General features: G+C 41.9%; 1 protein-coding gene and 1 pseudogene across 2 annotated transcripts in view; one reads left to right on the top strand and one right to left on the bottom strand.

The window, feature by feature from the left end:
* LOC105490709 (cytidine and dCMP deaminase domain containing 1) overlaps positions 1-467 on the bottom strand; it is a 44,671-nt gene extending 44,204 nt beyond the window's left edge. The window contains exon 1 of one of the 2 annotated variants that reach the window (XM_011756592.3): positions 158-467. Coding sequence is in view for 1 of the 2 variants with exons in the window: in XM_011756591.2 (XP_011754893.1) it covers positions 158-239 (82 nt within the window). In the remaining variant the exon portion in view is untranslated. The remainder of the gene's footprint in view (positions 1-157) is intronic. The other variant, XM_011756591.2, reaches the window with a different exon arrangement.
* Positions 468-489: 22 nt separating this feature from the next.
* The window catches only part of LOC105490773 (prolyl 3-hydroxylase OGFOD1-like), a 57,661-nt pseudogene continuing 31,059 nt past the window's right edge, over positions 490-27,091 (top strand).

Consider the following 27,091-nt stretch of genomic DNA (forward strand, 5'->3'; position numbering starts at 1 on the left):
GCGACTGAGGAGGGGACACGGAGAGGGCGAGCAGGAGACATCCAGAAGCAGCAGGGGAGGCAAAGAGGTGCAGACAAGGAATCTGGAGTTCAATGACGGGAGACGCACAGGACAGAGCGAAAGGTAGGGTGGCGGGAGCAGGGTCCGGGACACTCACCAGTCATGCTGCCAGTCTGGGTGCTAACTGACCGCCCGGCCCTCGCGCTCTCCAGATTTTGCATCTGCCCAGCTTCTTTCATCCCAAACCTAGCGTCCTCTGCTGCCAAGGAAACCTCTCCCAGTCAGACATGATCTTGGCCTCAGCGTCCCCGCCCCTCGCCTCCTCTCAGCAACTGTAAGGCAACGGCCCACTAGGCGCAGCCATATGACGCCTCAAGCTTGACCGCCACTTCAGGGCTCCTCGTGTGACGTCATAGAGAGGCGGGGCTGCGGCGCCAGAGGGCTGCCCGTCGGCCGGTGACCGAGTTGATGAGCACCGAGTTGGTAAGCACCGAGCTGTATATCGCTTGAGACCTGTATTTGGTTGTGTCGTTGGTTTTGCCAAGTAAGGTCACTTGAGGATTTCTTGGCTCGAGGTCCCAGGTTGCGCAGACTCTGACTGCATCGAGTTGAGAATTTTGGTCAGAATGTTAAAGTGGAAACCTACCCCAGGCTATCATGGTCAGTGTTTTAGAGAACTTCGTGGGTGGGGGTGTGGAGCGGGGCGGTCCAGGATGTTCTGTCATCAGAGACTGGCGGGTTCTGGGGAACTTAGTGCCGTGGAACACAGCAGGGACGTTCTGCTTCTCATCAAGAACATGAAGACGTTGAGAGGTGGAATTGTAACAGGGCAAAAGGTGAGAGGAGGCAGTAGGAACTATTTTGTTTTTAATTTCTAACGTCTAGTTTATTTCCACAAAACATCTGTATCATACCAGTTCTTTGAAATTGGTTCAGACTTGTTTCATGGCCTAGATCAGCACTGTCCAGTAGAACTTCCTGTAATATTCTATATCTGCACTGTCCAGTATGGTAGCCACCAGCCACATGTGGCTATTGAGCATCTGAAATGTGACCAGTACAACCAAGGAACTGCCTTTTTAGCTTCATTTAGTTTTAATTAATTTACATTTTAAGTAGTGACATGTGACTATTGGCTACTATTGTATTGGACAACATCACTCTAGACTCTCCTCCTGGAATTCCTATTAGGTATCGGTTAAACCGTCTGAGGTTTTAAATTATTATTTTTAAAATATTCCATCGTTTTGTTTCTCTGAGCCACATTCTGGCTAATTTCTTCAGATCTATCTTTCAGCTTGCTGTTTATTTCTTTGGCTGTGTAGAATTTTTTCTAATTTGCCTGTTCTGGACTCTTCAGGTGATTTGACTATATCCAGAGAACTCCATTCTGCACCTTTCCTGAGTTCTAGACTTTGTTGATCTCCCGGCCCGCGGGATAGTCGAAGCAGGTCCTGGAAAAGGGGGTGGGAATTTGGGGAACAAGAGATACGAGAAATGGAGACAAGACAGTGCTCTGATCAAGTCTACTTTAATGGCGGTAATGCAGTGCCTTATATACACTTGGAGGGAAAGGGGTTGGGCCAGAGGCGGAGATGATCTCATCGCAGAGGGCGTGACCAAGTAGGTATTGGTTTCTCTGGTCGAACGTCATGTTGCACCTGCGCTGTCAGGTAGTAATTTTCGCGGGCGCGGGAAAAATGGGTGAAGAAGAAGCAGGAAGAGCGCCATCTTTTATGAGGTATTAATACAGGGAAAAAAGGCAAAGATAGGGAGAAGGTGTGGGGTGGAAATGAATATAGCTCAGGCGTCTTCAATCGTCAGCTACTACTCGCTATGGCCGGGGCCTGCAGCTCCGGACAGGTCCCCCTTTTAATTATTTTATGATGAGAAAACAACCCCTCGGGAACTGCGCCTGTCTTAGGTTGGGTCAACTCATCCCCACCTTCTAGGCCCGTCATGGGATAAGGCAGCAGCAAAGGCGGCCCTCCTGTCTTAGGCTCCGATGGAGATAGTGTCCTCTTACCCGTCATTGACTGTCCAGTTCAGCACACAGGGGAGGTGGTCTTATTAAGGTAAATAAGACTCACCATTTTCAGTCATCTCAAGGCGATGATAATGGACCTGTATAGGTTTGGCCTGGAAGGCCTCGATTTGTTGTCTGACGAATGCCATAAGCTTATTAAAGATTATAGGCCTGAGAGTGAGAAAGAGTAGAAGAGTAAGTAAAGGACCAAGAAATGGCAGGAGATAGGGGAGAAGTCCATCGAGTCCAGTCCACAAGGGATTAGCGACCAGACCTTTTCTGCGCTCTTCTAGTTCTTCCTGTAAAGTCTTTATCTTATCTCTGACGATTCCGGATTTGTTGGCGTAAAAACAGCACTTTTCATTTCCATGACTGGTCTGGCATTAGGTAAGCTGTCTTGCCCGTGCAGGTCACCTGGGTGATTCTGTCTGACGGAGGTTCAGATACCTGTCCCCCTCTGCAATCACAAGGCTGGCCGTATTGTTTTCGTAATAATTCTCTTGCCTTACGAGGGTCGCCAAAACCTGCATAGACTGTCACTATGTTATATAGAGCGATTATTCTCCAAAGGAATCTCATGTTAGGCTTCATTTTCTGAAAAACAAAAAGGAAAGAACTTCTCAGGGAGATTTATCTTCCCTGGACTGACAATGGTTATGATTTATTTGTCTTACCAATCTTTCAGGCAGCCATCTGGCTGCATCATTTTTTTGTGAGAAGATGCATACTGAGCCTCTTCCCCAGATTAAAACTGGATCGGGGCCATGCCATGAATTATCAAGTGGATCTTTCCATTTTACCATTGCAAACTGTTTTTGAGATTCAGGATGCCAGAAACGATCAGCAGCCGATTTTCCATGACTGTCCAAATTTAAAAAATTAAGGATAAACAGGGCATGATTGAGTATGTTTCTGGGGGTACCCTTCACGGGGTACCAGCTCCCCCCTTTTAATTTTGTGATAACAGTTTTTAAAGACAGATGAGCTCTTTCTACTATACCTTGTCCTTGGGGATTATAGGGAATACCTGTGGTATGTTTAATTTGTAGGGTATTACAGAATTGTAAAAAGGTTTTGGCTATATAACCAGGGCCATTGTCTGTTTTAATTTGTTTGGGTATTCCTAAAATAGAAAAGCAATGTAATAAATGAGCTATGACATGTTTGGTGGCCTCTCCTGTTTGGAGAGTTGCACTGATGAATCCACTATAGGTGTCTATGCATACATGGATATATTTTAGTTGACCGAATTCTAAGTGGTGAGTAACGTCCATTTGCCAAATTTCGTTGGGGATGAGTCCTCGGGGGTTAACTCCTAGATAGGGAACAGGTAAATACGTTATGCAGTTGGCACATTGTTTAACTATTTGTCGAGCTTGTTCTCTGGTAAGTTTAAACATAAGTCTTAAGGTTTGGGCGTTTAAATGATGTAAGGCATGTGCTTTTTGTGCTTGTTGCAAATTGTCTGTAGTGACTGTGGCTATGATTTTTGTTGCCGCGTCAGCTGTTGCGTTACCTTGTGTTAAAGGTCCCGGTAATCCTGAATGTGCTCTAATATGCCCAAGAAAAAAGGGAGTAGTCCTTTTTCGAATAAGTTGTTGACATTGTAAAAATAGGTCAGCTGTGTCTGAAATATGTTTAATTTGAGGCACGGTCTCTAAGAGGGGTATTGAATGAGCCAGATAGGTGCTGTCTGTGTAAATGTTAAGTGGCTGACAAGGAAAAGCTGATAGTGCTGCAATTATAGCTTGCAATTCGACCAGCTGAGCTGATGTATAAGTGGTCTGGAATTTAACGACTACATTATTATAAGTGTAAGCGGCAAGTCCTGTGGAAGATCCATCAGTGAAAATTAATAATGCGTCATTGAGAGGTTCTTTGCTGGTAATATGGGGAAACACAAACGCATGAAGTTTACAAAATTGAATAAGTTTGTTAGGTGGGTAATGGTTGTCAATTGAGCCAGTGTAAGAAGCGCAAGCAATTGGCCAGGCTTCCGTATTTTGTAATAGCCAATGAATGTGTGATTGAGTGTAGGGCTGTATAATGGTAGAGGGTTCTATTCCAAAGTATTTTCTACTGTTTTCTCTTCCCAAGATAATTAGATCAGCTATGGCATCATAATAAGGCAACAAAACCTTTTTAGGGGAGGAGGGCAGGTGTACCCACATAATGGGATTGTTCTGCCAAAATAGGCCAGTAGGGGTTATTGTTGTGTTAAAAATAAGGAATATTAATGGCTGAGAATAGTCAATACCGGTAACAAATTGTGTTGCAATGGCATGTTCTACCTGTTGGAGTGCCATTAATGCTTCTTTAGTAATGGACCTGGGAGATTTTGGATTAGAGTCTCCTTTTAGTATATCGAAAAGAGGTTTTAACTCTCCTGTAGTGAGTTTTAAGTACGGTCGAAGCCAATTTATGTCTCCCAGTAATTTTTGGAAATCATTTAAAGTTTTTAAATGATCACGACGTATAACGGCCTTTTGATTAATGATTTTGGGTCCATTAATTTGAAAACCAAGATAAGTGTATGGATCTTGTAATTGTACCTTTTCTGGGGCTATTTGTAGTCCAGCTGCTGCTAACTCTTGTTTGAGTTGAGCAAAGCACTGTAAGACTTGTTCACCAATTTCTCCTGCTATTAAAATATCATCCATATAATGTATAATATACATTTGTGCCCACGTTTTTCTGACTGGCTCTATAGCAGCAGCTACATATTTTTGACACAAGGTAGGACTATTAGCCATACCCTGAGGTAAGACTTTCCATTGATAGCGCTTCATTGGTTGTTTAAAATTTGTAGATGGAAGACTAAAGGCAAATCTTTTTTGGTCAGCAGGATGAAGGGGAATTGTAAAAAAGCAATCTTTAAGGTCAATAACGATTTTAAAATATTTTTGAGGAATCGCAACCGGTGAAGGTAATCCTGGTTGTAAGGCACCCATAAGGATCATAGTGATATTTACTGCTCTTAAATCTTGCAAGAGCCTCCATCTACCAGACTTCTTTCTAATAACAAAAATAGGTGTATTCCAAGGAGAATTACTTTCTACAATATGTCCTGCTATCAGCTGTTCCTGCACTAACTGTTGAGCAGCACTTAGTTTATCATTGAGTAAAGGCCACTGATCAACCCAAACGGGCTCATCTGACTTCCAAGTAATGGGGTCAGCGCACCTTTGGGGTGCAGGTATGTCAGTGGCCTGAGCTAAAAATTTCCAAATCCCTTTTTATCAAGTTGTCCTGAAACCAATATAGGCTGTGGGATACCGTTTTCTCCTTTTCCAAGACCCTTACCAGGGGTGTATCCTTGAGTTAACATTTGTGCAGTAACTACCTCATTTGGACTACACATTATAATTTTCATTTGAGAGAGCAGATCTCGCCCCCAAAGGTTAACAGGTAGGTAAGGAATGACAAATGGCTTAATGAGGCCTGAATTGTTTTCTTTATCTGTCCATGTTAGGTATTTAGAACTTTGTTTAGGATTACTGCTTTGTCCAATTCCTCTCAAGTGAGTTAAAGTCTCTGTAGTAGGCCAATGAGAGGGCCAATCCTCCTGCTTAATGATCGTTACATCAGCCCCTGTGTCTATTAATCCAGTGAATGCCTTCCCGTCTAACCATAAGTTTAGAGAGGGTTTTTTATTTGTAATTGGTTGCACCCAATATATATCTGATGATCCGAAACCTTTTATATCTCTATTAGAATATTGAATATTATTATCTGTTTTAACCAAAGGTAGCAGGATTAACTGAGCTATTCTAACTCCTCGAGGGACAGTAATAATATTATCAATAGCTCTAGCCATAATTTTAATTTCTCCTTCATAATCATTATCGATAACTCCAGGGAGGACTTGTAAGCCTCTCATGGTGACACTACTTCTTCCTAAAAGTAGCCCAAAAGTGTTAGGAGGTAAGGGTCCATATATTCCGGTATTTAAGGTTTGCGGTCCCATTTCAGGTGTTAATACTGTGTGAGAAGTGGAACTGAGGTCCAATCCTGCACTTCCTGGGGTTGCTCTACTAAGTTTTGAAATGGATTGCTGTTGCTGGCTGGAACAAAGCTGACTGCCCCATATGCTTGTTTCGGAGCCTGGGGCTGGCCCCTCATCCCGTTTCCCTGCCTGGGGGATAAAGGATTTCCTTTACTGTCAATTTTAGATTTACATTCGTTTGCCCAGTGCCTTCCTCTTTTACACCTTGGGCAAAGGCCTGGGATTTTTGCTTCTGGACTCTTATTTTGGTTTTCACAGCAATCTTTTACAAAGTGTCCCCTTTTACCGCATCTAAAACATCCCCCTTTATCTTTACCTTTGTTAATGAGGAAGTCTCTTACTGTTTGGCCTCTAAAAGCGGCGGCCATTGCTAGGCCTTGTTGATATGAGGGCCCAATATCTGAACAAAGGCGAATGTATCCTGTTAAATCTGTTTTCTTTCGATAGGGTCTGATTGCCGCTTGGCAGGCGGGGTTAGCATTTTCATAAGCTAACTGTTTAACATAATCTACACCCGTTTCTGCATTTCCAAAGATTCTACCTGCCGTGGTCATAAGTCTATGCACAAAGTCTGAAAATGGCTCATCGGGTCCTTGTTTAACCGCTGTGAGCGAGGCCCCTGGATCTCCTTTAATGGGAAGTTTTCTCCAGGCTTTTGTAGCAGCAGCCTGGATTTGTGAGAACAATCCAGGATCATATTGCATTTGAACCTGAGTGTCCACATAATTACCTGAACCAGTTAACATATCAAAATCCCAACCGTTTCCTGCCTGTTGATTTCTTTTAGCTGTATCTCTACAATTTTCAAAGAACTCTGACTTCCAAATTAAGTGGTCTCCCCCAGAAAGGACTGCCCTGACTAAGGTATTCCAGTCTGTAGGAGTGAGCCAATTCTCAGCTACAGATTCCACTATAGCAAGAGTATATGGAGCAGTAGCCCCATACTGAGAGGCAGCAATTTTCAACTCTTTTATAATAGTAAAATCAAATCCAGTATGATGCCTCCAAGCCTGTCCCTGCTCATCTATGGTTTCAGTGACCGGAAAAACATCTTTGGGGGAGGAGTCTTCTCTATGTCGGCTAGCAACTAACCCCCCTCTTGGAACATGTTGTCCAGGCCACTGAGGTGGGCACAAGGAACCCTCCATAGCGTCTGAGTTGGGTACTTTTTCATTTCCTGTTTTTAGCTTTTGGAGCCTAATTATCAACGATTGATGTAACTCTTCAAGTTTAATTTGTTCTTCTAGTTGAGCAATTTTTTGTTTTAATTCTTCTTTGGGATCTATTGCTGCCATAACAATGGGCGCAGAAGCCTCATTATGTGTTTTATTATATGGAGGCAGGTATGAAATAAAGGGAGGCAAATCAGGGCTGTGATATTTAGCTGCCTCTTCCTCCAAATCATCCCAATTTATATCCGATTGATTAGGCTTATTAATTTCCTCCTCTTTTTCAAGCATCTGTAAAATTGGGTATTTTTTTGGTTTGTTTTCGTGTGGCATTTCTTTATCTGTTACAGAAGGAGACTTGATTTCCTCATGATCACTTTCGAGGGAAATGAGATCCTCCTCCGTATCTTGCGGAGGCTTTGCAAGGTTAGAACAGGAGCTCACCTTTAAAATATGCTCTGTCTGAGCGACCGCAGCCATGACTTGCGGATCGACCTCCTTCCTATCTATTAAATCTCTAATGAGGTTCCAATAAGAGAAAACGGTCACAGGAATTTTTTCTGGCCCAAAAGTATTATAATAGTCCTGAAGACAATCCCCTACTCTACGCCATACCTTGATATCAATAGTTCCTTCCTGTGGGAACCAAGGGCAAATATCTTTTACAAAATCAAAAAATTTAAACAAGTCATTACCTTTAACCTTTACTCCTCATATCTTTAAAGCCTCTTTTAATTGTCCTACATATATTTGATGCTGGCTTAATTCTTGTCCCATTTCGGACGCCTCACTTACCTTCGATCCTGACGCGGCAGGTTCCCGCGGTGATCAGTTTAATTCCTTTTGTCTTTGTTAGCGGTCGACCATCCTTTCGCGTCCTCTTCCTCACAGAGTCCCTCGTTTCCAGGTCCCTGTTCGGGTGCCACGTCTCCCGGCCCGCGGGATAGTCGAAGCAGGTCCTGGAAGAGGGGGTGGGAATTTGGGGAACAAGAGATACGAGAAATGGAGACAAGACAGTGCTCTGATCAAGTCTACTTTAATGGCGGTAATGCAGTGCCTTATATACACTTGGAGGGAAAGGGGTTGGGCCAGAGGCAGAGATGATCTCATCGCAGAGGGCGTGACCAAGTAGGTATTGGTTTCTCTGGTCGAACGTCATGTTGCACCTGCGCTGTCAGGTAGTAATTTTCGCGGGCGCGGGAAAAATGGGTGAAGAAGAAGCAGGAAGAGCGCCATCTTTTATGAGGTATTAATACAGGGAAAAAAGGCAAAGATAGGGAGAAGGTGTGGGGTGGAAATGAATATAGCTCAGGCGTCTTCAATCGTCAGCTACTACTCGCTATGGCCGGGGCCTGCAGCTCCGGACATGTTGACAGTGCTTTCATGGCAATTAACACTAAGGCTTAAAGACAGGGCATGGACTAGGGGAAAATATTTGCAAATCACGTGTCCAACAAAGGACTCATATCCAGAATATATAAAGAACCATATAAACTCAGAGTAAGTAAATAAACAGTCCAGTTAGAAAATGGATCAAAGACTTGAATAGTCATTTCACCAAAGAAGATATACAGATGGCAGATAAAAATGTAAAACAGTGTTCAGTGTCATTAGCCATTAGGGAAATGCATATTAAAACCACAATGAGATTCTACCGCACACCTATTAAAATGGCTAAAATAACAAGTACTGACAGCACTAAATGCTGGTGAGGATGCAGAGCAACCAGATCTCTCATACATTGCTGGTAGGACTATAAAATGGCATAATCACTCTGTAAAACAGTTTGACAGTTTCTTATAAAGTTGCACATATGCTTACCATATCACCCAGCAATGACACTCCTGGGTATTTATCCTAGACAAACCAAAACTTATGTTCAAACAAAACTCTGTACATGAATATCATGGTGGCTTTATTTTTAATAGTCAAAAACTGAAAACAGTCTGGGTGTGGTGGCTCATACCTGTAATCCCAGCACTTTGGGAGGCCGAGGCGGGTGGATCATGAGGTCAGGAGTTCGTGATCAGCCTGGGGAACATGGTGAAACCCCCGTCTCTACTAAAAAATACATAAAAATTGACCAGGCGCGGTGGCTCACACCTGTAATCTCAGCACTTTGAGAGGCTGAGGCGGGCAGATCACGAGGTCAGGCGATCAAGACCATCCTGGCTAACATGGTGAAACCCCGTCTCCACTAAAAATACAAAAAATTAGCCGGGCATGGTGGCAGGCACCTGTAGTCCCAGCTACTCAGGAGGCTGAGGCAGGAGAATGGCATGAACCTGGGAGGTGGAGCTTGCAGTGAGCTGAGATGGTGCCACTGCACTCCAGCTTAGGCGACAGAGTGAGACTCCATCTCAAAAAACACAACTGTAAACAAGCCAAACAGTCCTTAGTGAGTGAATAGAAAGCAAATGGAGTACATCCATGCCATGGGACACTACTCAGCCATAAAAAGTAATGAGCTATTGATACATACAACTTGAATGAATCTCAAGGGCATTGTGGTGAGTTTTTAAAAGCCAATCTCAAAGGGTTGTATACTGTATGATTCCATCTAGGTATCATTCTCAAAGCCAAAAAAAAAAAAAAATAGCAATGAAGAACGAATCCATGATTGCCAAGTGTTATGGTTGGGACAAGGGTCTGACTAGTAACACGACAGAGTTTCTTTGTGTTGACAGTTACTCATATCTATACATCTGATAAAATTCATAGAGCTATACACCGAAAATGCAAAGTGGTATATTCAAAACTAGTAAAACACAAATAAGATCTATACCTGTATTAACAGTATTGTACCAGTATCAGTTTCCTGATTTTACCAAAGTGCTATGAATATGTAAGACATATCGTTGCAGAAGCTGGGTGAAGGGTAATATAGGAATTCTATTATTTTTGCAACTTTCCTTAAGTTTTAAACTCTCTAAATAACTAGATAGATGTATATATACCTATATATGTTATGTGTGTGTGTGTGCATGTGTGCGTGTCTGTGTGTGTATCTTTGATCCCCAGCTGTCTAGATCTGCCCTGCCCTTCAAACAGTCATTAGTGTTACTGCTCATTAACCTCTCTTTGGACTCCTGGTCTCATTTCATTTTCAGTCTTTTAGTATTTCAGAGCAGTTTAAATACTTGGACTATTTCTCTTACTTTCTTGCTAGCTCAGCCATATTTTATCCTGCATATTTAGGTATTTGTAGCTGAAATATTTTTCAGACTAGGCTAACTTTTCCACAGTATTGGTGGAATAATTGTTCTGCTACAGAGGAATAAGAGGACTAAAAAGGATTATAAAATGAAATTTTCCCTAAGTGCTGAGAAGTGGACAAGCTCAGAGCAGCTGAGTTCTACAAAGGCCAGTTTAATCAATAAAATGGTTTTTAAATCAATAAACAATTCTATATATCAAGTGGAAAGAGCATGGGTTTTGGTATGAGATAGACAAGCTGTATTCACACTCTAAGCACAGAAGTTATTTACCAGTTGCTGTATCAGTTGGCTTAGACCCAGCTTGTTGTGGGTAACAAATGTGAACCCCCAAAATCTAAGACAGGTCTCAGTTAATTTAGAAAGTTTATTTTGCCAAAGTTAAGGATGTGCGCCCGTGACACAGCCTCAGGAGGTCTTGATGACATGTGCCCAAGGTGATCAGAGCACAGCTTGGTTTTGTACGTTTTAGGGAGACATGAAACATCAATCAACATATGTAAGATGAACATTGGTTTGGTCTAGAAAGGTGGGACATCTCAAAGTGAGGAGGGGGCTTCCAGGTCTTAGGTAGATAAGAAACAAATGCTTGCATTCTTTTGAGTTTCTGATTACCCTTTCCAAAGGAGGCAATCAGATATACATTTATCTCAGTGAGCAGACGGATCACTTTGAATAGAAGGGAGGCAGGTTTGGCCTAAGAAGTTCCCAGCTTGACTTTTCCCTTTAGCTTAGTGATTTGGAGACCCCAAGATTTTTTGTTCACACAAATAACCATGAAATCTCAGGGGCTTGCCCCAACAAAGGTTAATTTTTACTCATGTTACGTGCTGCTGCTCCTGTGAGTTGGCTCTGGGATCCAGGCTAAAGGAGCAGCCTCTGTCCCTTCTTTCTTTTTTCCGCCCTCAATTCCCCTGTATGTGACTCATCTTCCTAGCATGCTAGTTGCTTCTTTGGCTTTCCAGCCCCTTCCTCTGCCTCTGCTGTAATAGCCCCTTCTCTTCGAAGGGGAGGGGAGGGGAAGTTATCAAATGGCTTTTTGACTGAGTTACTCAGGGAAGAAGGAAGGGAGGAAGGAAGGGGCTAGGGAAAGAAGGAAGGAAAGCATGATGGTAAAACATTTATCACAAATTTTCATGAAGCCTACATGATCCCAAGTAGTACGCAGACAGCTTAAGTGTTAACAACTCTGCAGGCCCTCCCTCTGCCTTTCCATGAGAGGGAGCTGTCTTCTACCAGTGAGGGCAAAGGGCCAGTGTGACAGCCTTTTGCATCTGCACTTGTGGCTCCTGGGCTCTTGTTTGGCATCCAGGAGAAATGAGTTTGGACAAATGAATTGAAGGATGGTAAAAACAGGATTTTATTGCTGATAAAAGTGGGAGCTGAAAAGGGGATGTGCTGGGAAGGTAATTTTCCCCTGAAGTCTGGCCGTCTCTGGCCAGATTCTTCTCTGAAGTTATGCTGTCAAGCTGTCTCTCTGAAGTCAAGCCACTTCTCTCCAATGTTGAGCCATAGTCTCTCATGTCAAGCTGCTTCTCGTTTCTGCCGGCTGAGTCTGGAGTTTTTATAAGCACAGTATAGGGGGCAGGGCAGGCCATGGGTGGTTTTGGAAAAGGCAACATTTGAGCGGGAAAACAGGGATATAAGTTCTCATTTTGGGCTGCAGTCTCAGGCTTTTTGGCTTGAGGATGGGGTTTGCCAAGGACCTGCCCCTGTCTCCTGGAATTTCTCTGCCTCCTGTCTCCATCATTATGATCTTAACGTCAGAAATTCTATCTCTAGGAACAATGGGGATGCAAAGGTCAGGATCTAGTGACCTTTGGTAACAAGGAAGTGGGCTGAATTGTGGCCTGATTCGTTCCTTTTTTTTTTTTTTTGAGACAGAGTCTCACTCCAGGCATACTGGAGTGTAGTGGCACAATATTGGCTCACTGCAACCTCTGCCTCCTGGGTTCAAGTGATTCTCATGCCTCTGCCTCCTGAGTAGCAGGGATTATAGACACATGCCACCAAGCCTGACTAATTTTTGTATTTTTAGTAGAGACCAGGTTTCGCCATGTTGGCCGGGCTGGTCTCAAACTCCTGAACTCAAGCCATCCACCTGCCTTGGCCTCCCAAAGTGCTGGGATTACAGGTGTGAGCCATTGTGCCTGGCTGATTAGTGTTTTTTTTTTTTTTTTTTTTTGTAGATACGGAGTCTTGCTCTGTTGCCCCAGGCTGGAGTGCAGTGGCACAATCTCAGCTCACTGCAACCTCTGCCTCCCGGGTTCAAGCATTTCTCCTGCCTCAGCCTCCGAGTAGCTGGGACTATAGGCACATGCTGCCATGCCCAGCTAATTTCTTTTGTATTTTGGTAGAGATGGGGTTTCACCATGTTGCCCAGGCTGGTCTCAAACTCCTGAGCTCAGGCAATCTGCCCGCCTCGGCCTCCTAAAGTGCTAGGATTACAGGCGTGAGCCACTGTGCCTGGCTGATTTGTTCTTAATTATAACTATATTTCTGTCCAGAACTCAGCATGCCATTCTTGTCAACCTTGTAGGGATGGTTTCAGTTTCGTCATTTTGGGCAAAAAAATGTGATTATCACCACCACTCTGAGTCCGGAGATTAAGGTTTCCTAAACAATTCTCAGAAGGCCATTCCTGGCAGCACTTAAACCCTGAGGAAGCAAAGAGAAACCTGAAACAAAATCCAGATGCCCTTCAGGAATATGTGCTTCGTTATGGAGGGCAGTGCTGCCAAAGAGAAATGACTTCTCAGGTTTTCCATATATTGTCCCAAATGGTCTTCTCGGAAAAGTAAACTTGGTGCCATGTTGATTAATGTGCTACAGAGTAAGAAGGTTCAGGCAGCCCTGGAAATGGTGCTCCCCCGAGGTGGGAAGGACTGGTAAGCCCACTTTCCCTTGTTCTCCCAAGCTCTCTACCAAAAGGCTGCCTGAGAGGGGGTGGGCAGAGCGGCCTGGGCAGCACAGTCAATGTCCAAGTTCATTTTGGGTCCCTGTTTGTATGATGCCTCTGGACTGTCAGGTAGGGCCACCTGGGTTCAGATATTTCTTAATCAGCATCCCTATAGAAGTTCTCTAATTAGACACATTAGAAATCAACAGAAGGAGGGCTGGGTGCAGTGGCTTGTGCCTATAGTCCCATCCCTTTGGGAGGCCGAAGCCAGAGAATTACTTGAGGCCAGGAGTTCAAGACCAGCCTGGGCAACATAGTGAGACTCAATCTTTACAAAACATTTTTTAAAAATTAGCCAGTTGTGGTAATGTGCAACTGTAGCCACAGCTACTCCAGAGGCTAAGGTGAGAGGATTGCTTGAGCCCAAGAGTTTGAGGCTGCAGTGAGCTATGATTGCACCACTGTACTCCAGCCTGGGCAACAGAGTGAGACCCCATCTCTAAACAGAAATAAAAAAGAAATCAACAGACTAGAGGGAGGAGTAGGGATGAGAGGATGGATAGAAGAGGGAGTAGGGAGGAAACTAACACTGATAGAATATCTGCTATGATCAGACACCCTATGTAACAATAATGATAATAGTAGTAATAATAGTATCTTATATTCTTGAGTGTTTACTATGTTCCAGGCTCTGTACTAGGTACTTTATGTTTATTATCTCATTTGCTCCTTCTAGCAACCTTGTGATGTGGGCAATATTATTTAGCTCCACTTATAGGAACCAAGACATTCGGTGACTTGCCCCAATAGACATAGCTTGAAAGGGGTGGGGGCAGGATATGAATGGACATTATGACTTCATTTAATACCCACAACAACCCACTGATACAGATTTTTATCATCTCCACTATGCAGGTGAGGAAACTAAGACCCTCAGACCAGCAACATCGCCATCACATGGGAGCTTGTGAGAAAAGCAGAATCTTGGGCTGTACTTCAGACTTTGTGAGTCAGAATCTGTACATCCACCACTGGGGTAGGCCAGTGGGCTCCAGCGATTCTCAAACTGGAGTATGCGTAAGAGTCCCTCAGAGACTATGTTAAAACGCAGATTTCTGGGTCCCAGCCTTAGAAATTCTGAATCAGTGGTTTTTAGCTAAAGTATTTTGGCCCTCTGTAGAACTGCTTTTACCAAAAGCAATTGATACCAACTACTTTTTGGTATCATATTGTCTGCTGATGTTAACTGATGCCAGAAGCAAAATTTTCATACCAGATTCAAGCAAGTGTCAAAGTTTTATTTGGCCCAGAGGTTACAAACTTTTTTGGAAAGTCCCAGATAGCAAATATGTTAGGCTTTTCAGACCATTTAGTCTGTGTCACAACTATTCCATTCTGCTGCAAAAGCAGCCATAGATGATATGAAAATGACTGAGTGTGGCCATTTTCCAATAAAACTCAATTAACTCCCCCTCATTTAACTCCTAAATTGAGCGAACCATCGGTGGCAGTAATGAGACCTAGTTCAGAATGTATTTGAGGAACGGGATTTAAATACTTGAAGAGAAAAGGATTCTCTAAAACAGCTAAGTTGGGTACCATATGCCTGGTTAACTTTCTTTAGGGCAATGAAACCATACACTTTTGGGTTAACTGTTTTAAAAAGATTTTATTTTTTTAGGGCAGTTTTAGGTTCACAGCAAAATGCAGTGGAAAATAGAGATTTCCCATATGGCCCCTGCCACACACATGCACAGCCTCCCCAACTATTAACATCCCCCACCAGAGTGGTGCATTTGTTACAGTTGATGAACCTACATTGACACTTCATCATCACCCAAAGTCCATAGTTTACATTAGAATTCACTCTTGGTGTTGTACATCCTCTGGGTTTGGGCAAATGTGTAGGGACATGTGTCTACCATTGTAGTATATCATACAGAGTAGTTTCACTGCCTTAAAAATCCTCTGTGCTTTGCCTTATTCATCCCTGCACCCTAACTCCTGGCAACACTAGTCTTTTTTACTGTCTCCATAGTTTTGCCTTTTCTAGAATGTCATATAGTTGGAATCATTGTATGTAGTTGTGGAGGCTAAAGCAACTCCATCTTGGATGCCAATCTGCCATGTTGACTTCTTGATTAACCTCAATTTAGGGAAGGCTGCTGTCTTCCATTTTATCTACTGTTCCTTGTGTGAGAGCTTGTACTTACTGTAAATCCTGCCCTTAGGTCAAAATGACCTTGACCATAAATTCTGCTGTAGGCAGATTCACATAGCGTCTTGCCTTTCCCTGTAATTGTCCTACACATTCCTTCCCTATGACATGGAAGCCCTGGGTCTGTGGGGGTCATAGTATGGGAATCTAATACCTTGTCTGGCAGCTGCCCAGGACATTGTGGCTTCTCTTCCTAAGTCCCTATTAAATGTTTTTTTTTTTTTTTTTTTTTTTTTTCCTTCCGTGAAAAACTGAATGTCAGCTTCTTTCTTGGCCTCTTAGCTTTTGCAGACTTTAGGGGTAGATTTCCATAGACCTGCCCATTGCAGAACAGTAGTCTTTTTAGACTGGCTTCTCTCTTAGTAATATGCATTATTTAAGTTTCCTCCACGTCTTTTTGGGCTTGATGGTTCATTTATTTTTAGTGCCAAATAATATTCCACTGCTTGGTTGTACCACAGTTATTTATCTATTCACTTACCGAACAACATCTTGGTTGCTTCCAAGTTTGGACAGTGATTAAAAAAAAAAAAAAAAGAAAAAAAAAGAGGCGTCTGCAGACACCCATGTGCAGGTTTTTCTGTGGACATATTTTCAACTCCTTTGAAATACCAAGGAGTATGTTTGTTAGATCATATGGTAAGAGTATGTTTAGTTTTGTAACAAACTGCCAAACTGTCTTCTAAAGTGACTGCAACTTTTTTTCATTTCTAACAGAAGTGAATGTATAAACCAAAAAAAAAATTCTAAGCCCCTCAACCATCTGATTGGACCCCTCCTCTCGGCCAAGGGCATCCAAAGTTAACCTGAAAAACTAATTCAGGTCAACTTGCAGGCCATGATGGGAAGGAAGAGCTAGATCTGCCTCATTATGCCCTCCTCCATTTTGGAATTACTGATAGAATAGAGTCTTTAAGTCTGATAAGAAACTTTTACAATCTATTCTCTCTGAAACCTGCTCCCTGGAGGCTTCACCTGCATGATAAAACTTTGGTCTCTACAACTGCTTATCTTAACCCAGACCTTCCTTTCTATTGATTCCAGGTCTTTAGATAATAACTCTTTCAAACAATTGCCAGTCAGAAAACCTGTTAGTCCACCTATGACCTGGAAGCCCCCGCTTCCAGTTGTCCCACCTTTCCAGACCTAACCAGTGTACATCTTACATGTATTAATTGATGTCTTATATCTCCCTAAATTGTATAAAACCAACTTGTACCCTGACCACCTTGGACACATGTTCTCAGGATCTTCTGAAGGCTATGTCACAGGTCATTGGTCTCTCATATTTAGCTTAAAGTAAATCTCTTCAAATATTTTATAGAATTTGACTCTTCATTGACAAACAGGAGCTCTGGTTGCTCCACTTCTCACCTGCATTTGTTATTGTCAGTGTTCTGGAATTTGGCCATTGTAATAGGTATGTAATAGTATCTTGTTTGGGGTTAATTTACTTATTTAAAAAGGCTATAAAATCCTAACACTTTTTCAGTTTCAGCAAGGTAATCTCTCTTTTTACAGGGCTATGCTTCTATGATTTGTGTGCTATTAATTTTAAAAATGTGACAACAAACTTGCATTCCCCCAGAATATCAAACAAGAGTTCCCTTTAACAATGTCCTACTTTTATTCAAGCAGTCATGTTATTTTCTAATAATAGAAAATGCGACTGGGCGCAGTGACTCATGCCTGTAATCCCAACACTTTGGGAAGCCAAGGCAAGTGGATCACGAGGTCAGGAGTTTGAGACCAGCCTGGCCAACATGGCAAAACCCTGTCTCTACTAAAAATACTAAAAATAATCGGGTGTGGTGGTATCATACACTTGTAATCACAGCTACTTGGGAGACTGAGGCAGGAGAATTGCTTGAACCTGGGAGGTGGAGGTTGCAGTGAGCTGAGGTTGTGCCACTGCACTCTAGCCTGGGTGACAAAGCAAGGCTCTATCTCAAAAAAAAAAAAAAAAAAAAAAAAAAAAAAAAAAAAAAAAATGCATAGCAAAAAAATTTAAGTAGTCACTATTTAATCATTTTCCAAGTGTGGGACAGTTTATCTCATTGGCTTTATAAGAAAAAGTTCTAGGACATTCATTATGCTTGCTTTAAAGATTGTTGTTGAGGACGTAGTTTTCTAGCTTTTAAGATGTCATCTTGGAACACTTGAAGGATTCTCCTGCCTCCTGTGAATCATGTAAACTTCTTAACCATATACCAGGATATGAATTTTATGTCCTCACTTTCCTCCTGGTATAATCTTATTTTGCCTATCCTAATTTTTTGTTAGTTTCTGCTTTCCCCATTTACTTCATGTGTGTTTTATTTTAGATGCTTTTATAAATTGCTTTATATGCTTTTTGGAACACAAATTTATTTTAATAAAAAGAATGTTCAGATTTGAGGACTCTTTAGTTCAAAGTGCCTTGAGGAAGAAGAGGGAGTTAGTATTTGCATACTTATGCAATAATACACATATGTCTTGTCAACAGCTAAAATGTAATTTATTCACATTTACATCGTTACTCATATGACAAAAGCTGAATGTTGTTAGTTTACATGTGCATCACATACATTTCACCTGAGTGACCTAAATAACCTGGACAGTTGAAACTGCCTTTGCAAAGATTATGACAGTGAGGAAAATCTAGCATGGCTGACCCTGTCTTGCTTCTGGGGTCACAGGCTGGCTGTCCTCACTCATTCCTGGTCATAGGCCAAGCTAACCATGGGAAGAATTTAGTTTATAGTTTAACTTGAAAGCAATAGTCTCTCCCTAAACTGACCCTCTCCTTGTCCAGGAACTAAAACTGCCTTTGTAAGTCTAATGAAAGGCCACGAGGTTAGGATTATGGGACGGCCTGAATTCTGCTAAATATGGGCATAGTTTCCATAATCTCTTACTGCCCAGGAGTCGTTGCTCCTATAGATAACATCACTATTGTAGAACCTAAGATTGATCTTGTGATATGTTTTTCAGAGTTTTGCATTCCGGTAACCAACTGATCTTACCCGGACCCGTGATGCATAACTCAGCTGGTCCTGTGGCCCACACCCAGAGGCAGATTCAATGCATGAAGACCATTTTCCACACCCCTATGATTTCATCCCAACCAAGCAGCAGCATCCCTTCCCTAGCCCCCTGCCCACCAAATTATCCATAAAAACTCTGGCTTCTGAGTTCTCAGCAAAACTGGTTTGAATAATAACTCCAGTTCTTCCAGTTGGCTGGCCTTAGTTAATTAAACTCATTCGTTACTGTAATACCATGTTCCCAGTGAATTGGTTTTGTCTGTGGAGCAGGCAGGACCAACCCATCAGGCAATCACACAGTTACTCTGTAGTACTTCTATCTATTTTGCTTTTCAAACAAATTTCAAATATTATTAGATTGAAATAAACTATACAAAATTGCTTTTCCTCACAAAAATGCAATATTTTGTGTATTATTCCTAGGTAAACTACAAAACTTTTATTTTTGTAAGTTTTTTTTGCAAAAATAAATCAAGATGCTTATGCATATAAATCAAGATGAGGCAATGAAAAAAAAAAACAACTCAAAGAATAACCAAAGAGAGACAAATCAGTTGTCAGTGTCCGTGAACTCATGTTCTGTATTGCTTGTAAAACAGAGTTCATGTGTGTCTGCTAAAAATCTGATGGCCCTGTTAGGGTAGAGACACAACAAAGGGGTGCAAGCCCCAACAACACATCTTCTCTTCTCTTCTCTTCTCTTCTCTTCTCTTTTCTTTTCTTTTCTTGATGGGGGTCGCACTATATTGACCAGGCTGGTCTATAACTCCTGACCTCAAGGGATCCTCCCAACTCCACCTCTCAAAGTGCTGGATTACAGGCTGAGCAACTGGGCCTGGCTACTGTCCATTCTTTGATGAAGACAAAGTTTACCCTGAAATCCTGTTCAGGTGAGCACACAGTTTCTATCACTTTCTGGTAACTTCCTAAACTATTCCTTACGGAATGGTTTTAATAGTGCACTTAAAACACAATGTATTTGAGTTGGAAGCTTCATTTTTTTGTATGAATTGTTTTCTCCCTCCCTGTACTTCCTCAATATTTATTTCTTCCAAAAACTGATAACTCAAATCCTGGTCATTAAGTCAGTAGATTATAAATGTCATTCCCAAAATGACTTCAATCCCTTCATCATGCCACTGGCGGGCATCGCATAGAAATGAAACTTGATACTTTCAATACCATCTTCTTGGAGACAGAGAAGTTTTCAAAGCATGCAAGTTCAGGCTGTGATTATTCAACAGGTAGGACATAGATTGCTAATGGATTTGGTGGGAGGGCTGTAGCCAAATTTACCTTCAGTGACTAAGTGGCCTACATGCAAATCATAGTTTTACTCCCTAATAGTGAAAAACAAAGCATCTTAAAGTATTATATCAGGTATTGTCAGTAATTTCCGAGTTACTTTTGGAGGCTTTGACTCATTTGTATAGAGTTTGCTTTATGTGTCTATCATTAAATTCAAACCATGTTTTGTATTAAGAGTTATGTTAACCAAGTGACATGACCTGACCTCTGGTCAGTGTTTGTTGGGCTTATTTTGTGATGCTTACATTCATCTATGCTCACTCTCAGTCTCCATCCTGGGAACACAGGACCTGAAATGATATGTAAACATTAAGAAAGAGACATAAATATCAGGCAGATATCTAGCATCATAAATTGTGGACAGACAGAAGCTCTTTCCTTTCCATCTGTATTTCCACTTGATCTTCCAACAGTGGAGCTCCATAGAAGTGCGTCTAGATTGGTGAGTCACTCTGTATATGTCAGCATAGTGTTACTCTGGCATGTTGAGCTGGAGATGTCCTGTGTCTTAGTATAAGTGCTTTGAGGTGCTAATCTGAGAAAATCCAAGTTTCTGAATAATGTGTTCTACCACTGGGACACTATTTCTAATAATGTCAAAGGCTAGTTGAGATTCTAGGTTATCTGGTAATCCCTGAAGAACTTCCCAGAAGGTTTCATTTGAACATCATGTTTAGTGGCCACATTAGTGGCTTCGTCAAACCAAAAATTATAATAAAATTCAATATTTTTTTTACCACTTCATTTGTGAATGTGATACTATAGTTAAACTGCTGCCTGTCAAGAAGATGCCAGAAGTTTGCCACTGGAATTTCCCCCCAAAGGCTCTTGTTAAGATAGGGCATTTTTTGAGGTGGGCGGATCACAAGGTCAAGAGATTGAGACCATCCTAGCCAACATGGTGAAACCCCATCTCTACTAAAAATACAAAAATTAGCCAGGCATGTTGGCATGTGCCTGTCGCCGCAGCTACTTGGGAGGCTGAAGCAGGAGAATTGCTTGAACCCCAGAGGCAGAGGTTGCAGTGAGCCAAGATCGTGCCACTGCACTCCAGTCCGGTGACAGAGCAAGACTCCATCTCAAAAAAAAAAAAAAAAAAGGCATTTTTAAGAACAAACGAAACCAATGAAATAGAAATCTATTGATGCACAGAAGAGCACAAATGCTCGACAGCTATAAAGCTATTCCATCTAGCATTCGTGCCATTCCTTATACCGTCCATACAAAAAACAAATGCAAGAGCTCCACTTAAATATCAAAAGCCATCATGCCTATCAGTTGAGGAAGGCCCATTTCCTTCAGTTATTACATCTCTCTTGACTGCTCTAAAGAAAGGGCAGATTTAACACTGTGGAATCCTAAAAGCAGTTGCAATGACTGTTAAGAAAAAAGAACAATTTTCTTCAGATACTCCCAGTGTGACAGACATGCTTACGACAAATCCTGACTTTCCAAGAACAGCAGAGTGCCTAGACACCTTGGGACTATTTCTCTAAAAGCCCAGTAGTCTGGATGTTCATTTTGGAAGGAAGCCTATTGAACACAAATTACCTGACCACACCACTACTCCCTGATCAGCCCCTACCATGTGTGTATGGAACACACCACACGTTTTGGGCAGAAAGACTGATTCTTAAAAACAAGTCAATAGCTAAGATATAGAATCAACCTAGGTGCCCATCAATGGATGAATGGATAGGAAGATGTGGTTTATACATACATACATACATACATACATGTATGCATACATTGGAATACTATTCAGCCTTAAAACAGAAGGAAATCCTACCACTTGCAACACCACAGATGAACTTGAAGGACATTATGTTATGGGAAATAAGCCAGGCACAGAAAGACAAATACCACACAATCTCAGTCATATGTGGAATCTAAAAAAATTGAACTCATAAAAGCAGAGAGTAAAACAGTTACCAGGAAAGGGAAGCAGGGAGAGATTGGGGCGGTGTTAGTCAAAGGATTCAAAATTTCAGTTAGAGGGATTAAATTCAAGCAATCATGGTTGAGTGCGGTGCCTCATGCCTGTAATCCCAGCACTTTGGGAGGTCGAGACAGGAGAATTGCTTGAGGCCAGAATGGGCAACAAAGTGATACCCTATCTCTACAAAAAATTTAAAAATTAGTCAGGTATGGTGGCGTGTGCCTGTAGTCACAGTTACTCAGGAGGCTGAGGGAGCAGGATCACTTGAGCCCCTGAAGTCAAGGCTGCAGTGAGCCATGATCATGCCACTGCATTCCAGCCTGGGTGACAGAACAAGACCCTGTGTCAAACAAGAAAAGAAAAGAAAGCAAATCTATTATACATCGTGGTGACTATGGTTAACAAAAATAAATTGTATATTTGAAAATTGCTAAGAGAGTAGATTTTAAATATTCTTACCAAAAAAAGTATGTGAGGTATTAGATATGCTAATTAGCTGGATTTAGCCATCCCACAATGTATACAACATATATCTATCAAGACATCATGTTGCATACAATAAACATATACAATTTTTATTTGTTGGTTTAAATAATTTCTTTAAAAAGTGCTGAGCATAGTTTGGTGCTGCCGTTGGGGGCTCAGGATCAGTGTGATGGACCTCACCATTGGATGTCCCACTTTTCCTCACTCCTTCCTGTCAGTCTCAGTTACCCCATCTCCAAACATCACTGTTCTGTTGCTAACAGCCCTTCCTCTCTTGTGCCATCCTATTGAATGCTTTTAACATGCTATTGGTAGGCACAGCAGATAATCCAACTTGTTAGCAACTGTATTTTAAATGAAAATCAACCTCATGGACTTGAAAGCTTTATAAAAAGCTATTTTAGGTGCAACAAGTCCCATTTGTTTAATTCTAGTACATTTCTTTTTTTTTTTTTTGAGGCAGGGTCTTGCTCTCTTACCCAGGCTGGAGTGCAGTGGCACAATCATGGCTCACTGCAGCCTTGACCTCCTGGGCTCAAGTGCTCCTTCCACCTCAGCCTCCTGAGTAGAGTAGCTGGGACTGCAGACAGGCACCACCACACGTGGATATTTTTGTACTTTTTGTAGAGATGGGATTTCGTCATGTTGCTTAGGCTGGTCTTGAACTCCCGGGCTTACGCGATCCTCCTGTTTCAACTTGCCAAAGTGTTCAGGTGAGAGCTACTGTACCTAGCAAATTTCTAAAATATACCCAAACCTACAAGGCTGAGGGAAGTGAGGGATTCACAGAATAATTTATGTAGAGGAGATGACAAATAATTTGGGTCTAACCTTCTTACTTTACATTTGAGCAAACTGAGCTCAGAAAGATTTAAGGACTCCTCAGATGGAGAGTTATTGTTAATAAACTATGTGCAGCAGAGTTTGCATGGTTTGAGTCAACAATCACTATAACATCTTTTATTTTATTATTATTATTTTTTGAGACAAGTCACCCAGGTTAGAGTGCAGTGGTGCAAGCATAGCTCACTGCAGCCTTGAACTCATGGGCTCAAGTGATTCTCCCACCTCAGCCTCTCTAGCAGCTTGGGACTACAGGTGTGCACCACCACACCTGGCTAATTTTTTAGGTTTTTTTTTTTTTTTTTTTTTGTTGTTGTAGAGACAGGGTCTTGCTATGTTGCCTAAGCTGGTCTTGAATTCCTGGCTTCAAATGGTCCTCCTGCCTTGGCCTCTCAAAGACTATAAAACCTTGACTACAACCATAGAAGGAAATTCTGGTTACTAAAAATAATACATTTAATGCTTGGCACAATTTCTCTAAATTCCCCTGCTCTTTATTAAAACTTACTTAATCACATCTATACTTATTGACATACGTTTTTTCCCCCCATCCTGACAAGTCACAGAATCTTGAGGTTAAGGGTCCTGGTCCTATTATTATTATTTTGAGACAGTCTCACTCTGTTGCCCAGGCTGGAGTGCAATGGCACAATCTCAGCTCACTGCAACCTCCACCTCCTGTGTTCAAGTGATTCTCGTGCCTCAGCCTCCCGAGTAGCTGAGATTACAGGGATGTGCCACCACGCCCAGCAAGTTTTTTTTTTTTTTTTTTGTATATTTAGTACAGACAGGGTTTTACCATGTTGGCCAGGCTGTTCTCAAACTCCTGACCTCAAGTGATCCACCCACCTCGGCCTCCCAAAGTGCTGGGATTACAGGTCTATTCATTTGTATATATAGCCCAACAACTTAAACATAAAATATACTTTGCATATTTTCCTTGTCAAAGGAAATCAAAATGTATATGGAAATTAGTAAATGAACATTTAAAGAATCCAACTTAGGAACTGCTACTGGGAAATATGTTTATGAAATACATTTTTATTTTTATTTAGTTTTAGAGGTGGGGTTTTGCTCTGTTGCCCAGGCTAGTGTGCGGTGGCTTGATCATAGTTCACTGTAGGTTTCAACCCCTGGGCTTAAGAGAGTAGTCCGCACCTCAGCCTCTTGAGTAGCTGGGACTACAAGGCTCAATCCACTGCACCTGGCCATTTTCATCTTTATTTAAGAAAACCAGATGCTTCCATTAGCCACAAGAATCCAGTTTTTAAAAATGCATGCTGGAGGAGAACTCAGAATCATATGAATGGGGTTATAATAAATACAAAAAATAGCTGAAGACTTTCAGTGAAAGATAGCATCCTTTGGGAGTAAAATGCTAATGATGTCCCTTAAGAAGCTAAGTAATGAAGTGAATACGCCTCTTATGAGTTGTTGGATTTTTAGAAAATAAATGTTCAGTACTTTTGTTTCATGTTTTAAAAAACAAACAAAAAGACCTAACAAGTGATAGTTAATAGGATATGAACTGAGGACAGAAATGCTAGCTCACGTTTACCAAGGATTACTGCATTCCAGATGGCATACCAAGTACCTTATGTTATTATATGTTATACGTACATTGCAATAGTTATATAACTAAACACTCCATTATAATGCATTATAATACTGCAATGAACTTAGTTTTTAAGAAATTGATCTTTTTCCCTGTCCAAAATGTTGCTAACCTCCATTTACATTTAAGTAGTATTTATCAAATCTATTACTACCAGGCACAATGCTAGTTGCTTTACACAGATTTAAATATTACTTCATTATCCTTTATGGTCTCAGTCATCACACAGAGTTACATTTTTTTTTAGAAGAAGAACCACCCAGCTGGGAGCAGTGGCTCATGCCTAGAATCCCAGCACTTTGGGAGGCCGAGGCAAGTGGATTACTTGAGCCCAGGAGTTCAAGACCAGCCTGGGCAACATGGTGAGACTCAGTCTCTACAAAAAAATTGAAAAATTAGCCGGGCGTGGTTGTGTGTGCCTATAGTCCAAGCTACTTGGGAGGCTGAGGTGGGAGGATTGCATGAGCCTTGGAGTTGGAGGCTGCAAGTGAGCTCTGATTGCGCCACTGCTCTCCAGCCTGGGAAAGAGAGTGAGACCCTGTCTCAAAAAAGAAATAAGAACCACCCCCTCGTTGTAAATTAATTAGTCATTTAACAGAATTTTATTTCATTCAACCGCTTTTGCAGAAAGAGAAAATAAAGCCTTAAAAAATGCGTAAGTGTACATAAACACCTAGGAATAGGTTAGATACAAATGAAACTTCTTCAGTTTGACAGATTGTCATGACACATTATATTCCAGGAAGTTCTGAATCAGACGCTTTCTTCAGTTTTGTGATTTAAAAAAAAATCAAAATAATAACCCACCGTGCAGTGCAGATGCCTAGCACGGGGCGGTAGGTGCTTTCCTAACTAGGGCACTGGGGTACAAGCCACAGCAGGAGAGGCTGGCTCTTGGGTGGGGGTACAAGTCAGTACGGTACAGGACTAGCAGCAAAGTCCCTTAACCAGCTGCTGAGCTCCCTGCACAAAGAGGCCCCCAAGGCTGGGACCATCTAACCTGCCATTGCTCAGTGGCCATTTCCTTTCAACTTACCATCTTCTGGCTCCTGCCCCAGCGCTCTTGAAAGGCACTTTCTAGATTCCTTCCTTTTGTCACACTCTGTGGTCTTTCCATTGCCTGTATCCTAAGGTTACCAGATTTAAAAATAAAAATAGAGTGCCCATTTAAATGTGGATTTCAGATAAATGATAAATGATTTTAAAATATAAGTAATAGGTACGCCATACTTTTTAAGTGCAGTAGCGTGATCAGAGCTCACTGCAGTCTCAAATTCCTGAGCTCAAGCGATCCTCCCACCTCAGCCTTTCTAAGTAACTAGGACTACAGGGGCATGCCACCATGCCCAGCTAATGAAGAAAAGCATTTTTTTGTGGAAATGAAATCTTGCTGTATTACCAGGCTGGTCTGAAATTATTGGTCTCAAGTAACCCTCCTGCCTCGGCCTCCGAAAGTGCTGGGACTCCCGGTGTTTGCCACCACGCCTGGCCCTTAGTGTGTCATGCTAATACTATTTAAACTTAAAATATATGTTGTTTATCAGAAGTCCAAATTTAGTTTCAGGCTCTGAATTTCATCTGGCAACCCTACTTCATTCTCTTTGTGTTCCCCGTGGTGCGTGACCCCATGGCCTCCGACCCTCCGTGAAACGCTCTTCCTTCAGGTTGTATCACATGCATCACGTGCTTTTCCTTTTCTGCTCTTCTGCCTGCTTTGGTGACTTCCAGCCAGCGCAGGGATCATTAGAGTGCATCTCTCTGCCTCTGCTTTGATCTTGGTAACTTTCTCCTAGTCGAGGCCATCTATTTCTATCACTGAAATCAGTGGTTCTCAAAGTGGGATCCTGGAGTTGCGGCAGCAGCACCATCTGCAAACTACACAGAAATGCAAATTCTCAGGCCTACAGTAGCATCATAACTTCTGGAGCGGGCCCAGAAATCTGTGTTTTAAGAAGCCCTCTGGTGTTTCTGATGCAAGCGAAAGTTTTTAAGCCACTGGATAAAATCATTTCCATGCTGTTGCCTCCCAAATCTTTATGGCGAACCCTGACTTCATACCCAAACTTCTCTCTAGAATTTCAAGGTGGAGTATTTTGGGGAATGTTAATATATGAGAGGAGAAAAAAAAAGCTGTATGGTCAAAAAGAGCTTATATAGTATTGCAACATTTCTTAAAAGTATTTAAAGTGGTCAGGCGCAGTGGCTCATGCCTATAATCCCAACATTTTGGGAGGCCAAGGAGGGCAGATTGCTTGAGCTTAGGAGCTTGAGAACAGCCTGAGCAACATGGTGAAACCTCGTCTCTACAAAAAAATTCAAAAATTACCTGGGTGCGGTGGTG

Source organism: Macaca nemestrina, chromosome 16, assembly GCF_043159975.1.
Source record: "Macaca nemestrina isolate mMacNem1 chromosome 16, mMacNem.hap1, whole genome shotgun sequence".
Taxonomy (NCBI): domain Eukaryota; kingdom Metazoa; phylum Chordata; class Mammalia; order Primates; family Cercopithecidae; genus Macaca; species Macaca nemestrina.